This window comes from Nymphalis io, chromosome 29 (genome assembly GCF_905147045.1).
Source record: "Nymphalis io chromosome 29, ilAglIoxx1.1, whole genome shotgun sequence".
Classification (NCBI taxonomy): domain Eukaryota; kingdom Metazoa; phylum Arthropoda; class Insecta; order Lepidoptera; family Nymphalidae; genus Nymphalis; species Nymphalis io.
Window position 1 is genome coordinate 8,239,526 of NC_065916.1, and position 9,199 is coordinate 8,248,724.

Sequence of the window (9,199 nt, forward strand, 5' to 3'; positions counted from 1 at the left end):
ATGGATCGTAAAAAGAAGTGTGCACTTTTATTATTGCTTAGGAGATACAGGAAAAAGAAACAAAGAAGATTTTGGGTTCATCCATTTATTACTATTATGAATCCCGATGGAAACTATTTTCTTCAAAAATATAAAGCTTTGAAAACCGACGAAAAAAATTTTTTGGAGTATTTTAGAATGAGCATATCTTCATTCGAAGAGCTTTTAAGTTTATTTTCACCATATCTTCAGAAACAATCGTACAAGGGGAGAATTCCTGTTATGCCTCTGGAAATGATTGGCCTCACTATCCGGTAAGTAAAGTAAAACAATAATTGTTTACATTAGTTTTTATTGAGAAAATAGTTTTTAAAATATTACAAACCATAAAATTTACGAAAAATCAGTCTTCTTCAGTTGAAAGTGTGCTTAATATGCTTGAGTTAGAAAAATCATTACTAGGTGAGTCAATTTGATCTGGTATGTTAGATGACTGTGGACGTATCAGTGGCGTTTGTTGAGATGTCGCAAAATGTTGAGTTTGATAGCCACCCTGGTAGTTGTGTAGCATAATTATATATTTTCATAAATATAAAAAAATATAAAAATTACTAAAAATATGTTATTATAAAAAATAGGTAATTTGTAAAAATAAATAAATATAAAAAATATATTGCAAAATAATACACATATTTATTTGTATGTAAAGCGGACACGCAAACATAATTATTAGTAGTTAATAAATAGATCCTAGATTTTAGTGTGTGTGTGCTTGTGACTTTCAATAAACTGTCCTTTCTATCTATAAACTCTTTCTCTTCAACTTTTACTCGCTCAACACTCCTTCTTAATTGTACGTAACCCTACAACTGGTGACCCCGAAGAACACAAGCAAGATGAGCGAACCTAAAGCACGCATCGAAATGGCACCGAACGTTCCGGAACATGCGGGTGAGACCACGTATGAATCATTTCGGGTTGGTGTAAGAATCCCACCATTTTACGCCGAGAAACCAGCTCTTTGGTTCTCCCAGATGGAAGCACAGTTTGCTCTGTCAAATATAAAAACTGACGAGACCAAGTTTTATTATGTAACGGGGAATTTGGACCCTCAATATGCTTGCGGGGTGGAGGACATAATCACCTACCCTACTACTAATAAATATGAAAGGCTAAAAAGCGAGTTGATAAAAAGATTATCTGCTTCCAAGGAGAAGAAATTAAGGCAGCTCCTCATGCACGAGGAATTAGGAGACAGAAAACCTTCACAGTTCTACAGGCATCTTACGAACTTAGCTGGACCTGGAGTACCAGAAGACTTCCTGCGCACTATATGGGCAAGTCGACTCCCTCATAATATGCAAGAAATTATTGCTTCGCAATCGAAAAGCACGATGGACGATCTGGCGGAATTAGCTGACCGAATTAGCGACGTGGTCGGACCTCAAATGGCGTCAACATCAGCCGTCACGAGTAATAGCAGTGAAAATACCGAAATTGCAGCCCTGGCTAAACAAGTCGCTAGTTTAACCGAAAAAATAGAAAGGATGTCGAGAGAGCGCGGACGGTCTAGATACCGGAACCGCAGTCGTCATCGCTCGAGTTCTACGCGATCAAAATCTTCATCACACTGCTGGTACCATCAACATTTCGGCGAACGTGCTAAAAAGTGTATACCGCCATGTGACTACCGAGCGTCGGGAAACGCAAAGGGCGATCAGTAATGGCGGCCAGTGATTGCCCGAGTACCGGCCGCTTATTCGTGACCGATCGCAGACCCAAAAACCAATTTTTAGTGGACACCGGCAGCGATCTATGCGTTTTCCCCCGATCAGCCTTATCAGGACGACGTGAGAAAACGAAGTTCGAAAACCAGCATCTTATCGACAACACAACTACGCTTACGTCCCCGGCTTCGTCTGCCCATTCAGCAGACGTAATATCATCGGTAAAGGTAATCTCTGGTAATTCTGCATACCACGACATACTACGACAGTACCCCGATATTACTCGCCCACCTGGCATACACCATACACACTCAAACAATACGATGCACTTCATTAAAACAACACCTGGACCACCAGTATTTTGTACACCTCGCCGGCTAGCACCAGACAAGCTTAAAATTGCGAAGGCTGAATTTGAAACCATGCTGCAAAGTGGTATCTGTCGTCCTTCCGAATCACCATGGGCATCGCCTTTACACCTAGCGCCAAAGAAAAATGACGGCTGGCGACCTTGTGGCGACTATAGGATGCTCAACGCTCGCACGATTCCAGACAGGTATCCCATCCGTCACATACAGGACTTCATTCACAGCCTCTCCGGCTGTACTGTATTCTCCACAATAGATCTGGAAAAGGCGTACAACCAAATCAGGGTGAATCCAGAGGATATTCCGAAGACCGCTATTACAACGCCGTTCGGACTTTATGAATTTCCATACATGACGTTTGGACTTCGTAACGCCGGACAGACGTTTCAGCGTTTCGTCGACGAAATGCTCAGAGGTCTTGACTTCACATATGCTTTCCTGGACGATTTCCTCGTATTTTCAAAAGACCAACAGACCCACGAGATGCACCTCCACCAGCTCTTCACCAGACTCCGAGAATACGGTATGGTTATAAATAGCTCTAAGTGTATCTTCGGTGTATCCGAGGTCACGTTCTTAGGTCATCGCATCACAGCTCAGGGAACAACACCACTGCCGTCTAAGGTAGATGCCATTAAGGAATTTCCCATTCCAACGACGGTAAGACAATTACGTCGTTTCGTTGGCATGGTGAATTTTTACCGTAGGTTTATTCCCGGCGCAGTGACTTACCAGGCACCTTTAAACGAACTACTATCTGGTTCTGTCAAGGGTTCCAGTCCAGTCAACTTGACAGCACGGGAAGTTGAGGCTTTTGAAAGCTACAAAAACAGCCTTTGTCAAGCCGCCATGTTAGCACATCCAGACTGCGACGCAAAGCTGGCCCTGGTCACTGATGCATCGCATAGAGCTGTTGGCGCGGTCGTTCAGCAGCTGAAGGGGGGGCATGGCAGCCTCTTGCATTCTTCTCTCGTAAGTTAAGCCCAGCTCAGATCAAGTATTCGCCTTACGATCGTGAACTGCTTGCCATCTACGAGAGCATCAAATATTTCAGGCACATGTTAGAAGCTCGCGACTTCGTAGTCTACACAGACCACAAACCTCTCACCTTCGCTTTTCATAATCGTAAGAACAATTGTTCTCCTAGGCAGTTTCGCCACCTCGATCTGATAGCTCAATTTACCACCGATATCAGACATATATCTGGTAAAAACAACGTGGTGGCAGATACTTTTCGCGTATTGAGGAAATCACCCAACCTGTTGACCCTGAGAGAATAGCTTTAGCTCAAAGTTCTGATACTGAGTTATCAGAGCTGTTAAAAGGCAACACATCTCTGCAACTCCAGCAAATAAAAATTCCTGGATCTCGGGATAAGCTGTACTGCGATGTCAGTAGCACCACCCCGAGACCTTTTGTTCCCAGAGACTTACGCAGGCAGGTATACGAAAGTCTACACTGCTTGAGTCATCCTGGTGCCAATGCTACTGCCAAGTTGGTCTCAGAACGCTACGTGTGGCCTGGAGTAAGGAAAGACTGCCGGAGCTGGGTACGCAATTGCCTCGCTTGCCAACGCAGTAAGGTGACCAGGCATGTCTTTGCTCCAGTGGGAAATTTTAAACTGCCACAATTGGGATTCGCGTTTGTCCACATCGATTTGATAGGACCCTTGCCGTTATGTCACGGGTACTGATACTGCCTTACGGCCGTAGACCGCTTTACGCGATGGCCTGAGGCAATCCCTCTAATGGAAATAACCGCAGAAACTGTGGCAAAGGCCTTATTAAGCGGATGGATATCTCGATTTGGTTGTCCCACAGATATAGTTACCGATAGGGGCAGACAATTCGAATCAGCCCTATTTAAAAATTTGTCTGTCTGTGCTGGTTTTCAGCATCGGAGAACCACGGCTTATCACCCAGCGTGCAACGAACTCGTGGAGAGGTTTCACCGGCAGCTCAAGGCTGCAATAACCTGCCACGGTAATGGACCTTGGGTTGAGTCCCTTCCTCTTGTCTTACTGGGAATTCGCAGCGCATACAAGGAAGACATACAAGCCTCACCGGCTGAACTTGTTTACGGCCAACCTCTGCGACTATCTGGCGACTTTCTCGATCCTCGTAGCGAAGAAACGGCAGACATGACGGACTACCTGTCTTGGTTGCGTAATTTTGTGCGGAAGTTGCATCCATCGCCAAGCTCACACCACAGTGGTAAGGTCAAAAGTTTCATTTATAAGGACTTACCCACATCATCTCACGTTTTTCTCAGAGACGACACCACTAAACGATCCCTAACACCAGCATACTCTGGACCTCACTTAGTTATTTCACGTAGCGACAAGGTGTACAAAATCATGGTAAATGGTAAACAGGTTACAGTATCGATAGATCGCTTAAAACCGGCCTACATACTTAGTGATCCAACAAACACACTACCATCCTACACTCTCACACACCATCACAATACACCACCATCCAACGTTCACACTCATCATCACAACACACGAGAGAAACATCAGAGGTTATCTTTTGCCGGTGATAATATTAAGAAAACACACTCGGGCCGCATTGTAAAATTTCCCGACTATTATCGCCCGTAACCCGGTCTCTGAAGGGGGGTGATGTAGCATAATTATATATTTTCATAAATATAAAAAAATAAAAAAATATAAAAATTACTAAAAATATGTTATTATAAAAAAGGTAATTTGTAAAAATAAATAAATATAAAAAATATATTGCAAAATAATACACATATTTATTTGTATGTAAAGCGGACGCGCAAACATAATTATTAGTAGTTAATAAATAGATCGGCCGCTGCCCGGTCCCATTGTCTCGAACGACTACGTCACAGAGGGGCGGCGCTTGCGCCGCGCCGATGGACGATGCACCGGCCGATCGAATCAGTCAGCTGTACGCTTACACGCTATTAACTCAATTCGAAATTCTAAGTAAATTGTATCCGCCGCGTCCTATTTTTATAATTTATAATTTGTAACTGTCTCTGTGTAATTCTGTGCCTCTTCTAAACTTATTCTTCTTCTTCTGACTTTTAGTGTGTGTGTGCTTGTGTACAGTACAGTACAGTAACAGCCTGTTAATGTCCCACTGCTGGGCTAAGGCCTCCTCTCCCTTTTGAGGAGAAGGTTTGGAGCTTATTCCACCACGCTGCTCCAATGCGGGTTGGTAGAATACACATGTGACAGAATTTCAATGAAATTAGACACATGCAGGTTTCCTCACGATGTTTTCCTTCACCGTTAAGCACGAGATGAATTATAAACACAAATTAAGCACATGAAAATTCAGTGGTGCTTGCCCGGGTTTGAACCCACGATCATCGGTTAAGATTCACGCGTTCTTACCACTAGGCCATCTCGTGCTTGTGACTTTCAATAAACTGTCCTTTCTATCTATAAACTCTTTCTCTTCAACTTTTACTCGCTCAACACTCCTTCTTAATTGTACGTAACCCTACAGTTGCTATTCGGATAGTAGTAGCCATGAGGTTGATGCAATTCTGTTAAAATTTGAAGAACTCTGCTCTGAAAGATTAGTGTTTTATTGTCATCTAATCTTTCAAGTGATGGTAGAATACCTTTAAAAAAAGATATGTGTCTATTCTCAGGTTCCTTTAAAATCTTTACAATATCATCTTCAAATTTATTATTAACCATCTTTCTTTTTGGTGGCTGCCTTTGGTAACGTGTTTTAGATGTACCTTCTTGATTATCTTGCTCATTTTCTGACTCATTTATACTAGTAGTGGTCTCATTTTGTAAATTTTTCTTAAGAAATGGTAATTGTTTGTACAGATGGTATTCTTTTATATTTTTGGATCCAGACCCTGACCTACTTGCACCTTTGAATTTCTTTTCATATTTATTAAAGGTATCCTTAATCCCCCTCCATCTTTGTATTACTGTATTACCTGCAAAAAAGAAAATAGACAATATTTAATTTATTCATTTATTTATTAATCTTTATTATTCATCAAATACCAATTGTACAGAACAATAGGCGAACTTAATGCTAGAAGCGTTGTCTACCAATTAATTAAATTAAAATAATTTATATATGTTTATGTCGTTTTAGGTTAGTGTTCTTTACTTTTCAAGTTTGTTATATAAATTAATCCTTCTTTTTTTCTATTTATGTTATAGATTCCTAGCGACCGGAAATGAAATCAGAAATATACATTTAGATTATTATCGAGGAATAAGTACAGTTGCTAAGATAATACGAGTAGTTTGTAATGCAATATGGAAATTGTGTTTAAATGCAAACATACCAAAAATAACACAACAGCTGTTTGAAGAAATAGCTGCGGACTTTGACAAGAAAGCCAACTTCCCTAACTGTATTGGAGCCGTTGATGGGAAACATATTCGTATTTTTTTTTTTTTTTTTATAGAATAGGAAGGCGGACGAGCATATGGGCCACCTGATGGTAAGTGGTCACCAACGCTCTTAGACATTGTAAGAAATGTCAACCATCGCTTACATATCCAATGCGCCACCAACCTTGGCAACTAAGATTTTATGTCCCTTGTGCCTGTAATTACACTGGCTCACTCACCCTTCAAACCGGAACACAACAATATCAAGTATTGCAGTTTTGCGGTAGAATATCTGATGAGTGGGTGGTACCTACCCAGACGAGCTTGCACAAAGCCCTACCACCAGTAAATATTCGTAGTCCCCCAAAAAGTGGATCACTTTTTTTTAATTACAAGGGCTACAATTCAATAGTTTTGTTGGCTATTGTGGACTCGAAATACAGATTCATCTATGTGGACATAGGAGCATGTGGAAAGGAAAGTGACTCCACTATTTTCCACAACACGAAACTGTACGACTTACTGATGAGAGGTGATTTGCCTACACCAACATCAAGGCCGTTACCGGGCTTTCAAGAACCGGTTCCATTTGTTTTTGTCGGAGACGAAGCTTTTTCTATTTCGAATAATGTCATGCGTCCTTATTCTGGCAAGCATTTGTCTGTTAAACAAAGAGTATTCAACTACCGTTTGAGTAGGGCAAGAAGATATGTCGAGTGTACTTTCGGCATACTGGTCAATAAGTGGCGAATATTTCACCGGCCCATTAACGTTTCATATGATTTTGCAATAGATATCGTTAAGGCTTGTTGCATACTACATAACTTTGTAATTAACCGTGATGAATTAGACACCCCTATTGAAATGATCATAGATGATTCCGAACTACAACCACTTCAACAAGGGTTGAATGTAGGTAGTCAGGTGGTAAGTGCAAATATAATTAGAAACGAATATTCGGATTACTTTACTAGTGAAGTTGGAGCATTAAGCTGGCAACTACAAAAAATTTAAGAATATACAATGCGACTTGCATTGTTGCTCGCGTTCTTGGTAATAAGTCAATATAACAGGTACAAAAGGATCACATCGTAAAACATTAAAGTAACTCGCTGTCGACGCCTAAACATTTGTTAACAATTTAAAGAATATTTTTTGTGCTTATATGAATAGAATGTTTGATTTGTAGGTAGTTTTAGTAAAAAGTAAAAAGAAGTTATACTTAATAAATGTATTTGTGTACTTACCAAGTTTAGTTTTTTCATTGTTTTCTTTTTCCTCGAAATTTGTAAATAAACTTTTACACACGTCCTTCCAAGCATCTTGTTTGATGAATTTGTTTTTATAATCTTCATTACTAGTGTCCCAAAGAACAGGGCGCTCCTCAATCAGTGATATTAAAAAATCAACGTCGTATTCTGTCATTTTTAAAGTACACGTCTTGCCCACACGCTGTCCCTGAGCGAACTAAAATGACGTCAACAAGTGTGACGCAACATCGCAGGAATGCGCGATGCGAATCAATTCGCAAGTTCTTGCGATGCGTAGAGGGAGCTCGCAGATTTTTGCGATGCGACATCGCATCGCAGTTTTGTGTACAAGCCCTTAGACCGGGCAGCCGCGGCATGACTCACCATCTTGTTAACGGTGGGTACCATGCGCAGCCTGCGGTCCAAGTGACACCCCAAGTAACAGACTGAGGTCTGCCACTCCACGTCCTGGCGTCGGAAGGTGAGCCGACGCTTCGGCTTGTCAGCACCGACAAGCAGAGCGGCCGTCTTACCGACGTTGACAGCCATCCTCCACTTGTCTAGCCATTGTCTTGGTTCATTGTTATGGCACGATCCCAATTAATAACTATCGTAGGGTCATAGATGGCGCTCCAAGTCATTTTTATTTTGCTACTTAGCAGAAATTGAAACTATTTTATATAATAAAAAATTATACTTGTATATTAAAAGAAGTTGCGAAATGTTTGAAATATACATTTTATATAAAAAAACATCACGTATAACTAGCAAAATTCATTAATATAAAATAAATATGTATATAACCATCCAAGAGACTAAATAATTAAATAAGATACTAAAACAGTTTCCCTGTACCTTTTCTTGTAGATAAATATTATATTATAATAAATAATATTATAATTATTTCTTAGATTCATGCAAATATTTGACATTATAAAGAAAACTAACTGTTTGGATTTTTTCGTGGATTCATTTTGGTTTCGATCACGGGAGTTTTAGGCGTCCCACCTGCCCACAAAATTACAAAATAATTTTAAAAATATACAAAAATGGCTCCAGTGTTCATTACAATAGTTGATAATTATAATTTTTAACATATTTAATTTGTATATTTAAACATAGATTTTTTTTTATATATATTTTTCTGTTAATGTTATAAGAATAACAATTAAAAAAAAAAACTATCTTAATTATTAGCAATTGTATTTAGCGTTGCTAAACATAACTTACGTAGGTTAAAATTAAAATTTTAAAAATTAACGTCATCATTACTGCTGTAGAGCGCTGGGAACTAAAATTCAAAATAAGTCCACGAAAAAATTCGGAAAGATAATATTAGGTAAAAAAAAAATATAAAAAAAAGAAAAATAGAATTAATCTGACAAATCAGATGATTCCCAAATGGACTTTGATTAAATGATTATAAATAAATATAAGAATTTAAAATTCACGAATATTGTAAAAGTCGTAAATATCATTGCAATCTACATAAAATTAAGAATTCTTCAAAATAGGTGTAATATTAATTAT

General features: G+C 39.4%; 1 protein-coding gene across 1 annotated transcript; it reads right to left on the minus strand.

Moving 5' to 3' along the window:
• Window positions 1-382: 382 nt before the first annotated feature.
• LOC126779733 (uncharacterized) lies at window positions 383-7,888 on the minus strand. Its single transcript, XM_050503878.1, has 3 exons — window positions 7,667-7,888; window positions 5,553-6,010; window positions 383-532 (listed from the first exon to the last, which is right to left on the minus strand). Exons 1-3 carry the CDS (start codon window positions 7,842-7,844, stop codon window positions 383-385), a joined length of 786 nt encoding a protein of 261 aa, XP_050359835.1. The 5' UTR covers window positions 7,845-7,888.
• Window positions 7,889-9,199: the final 1,311 nt, after the last annotated feature.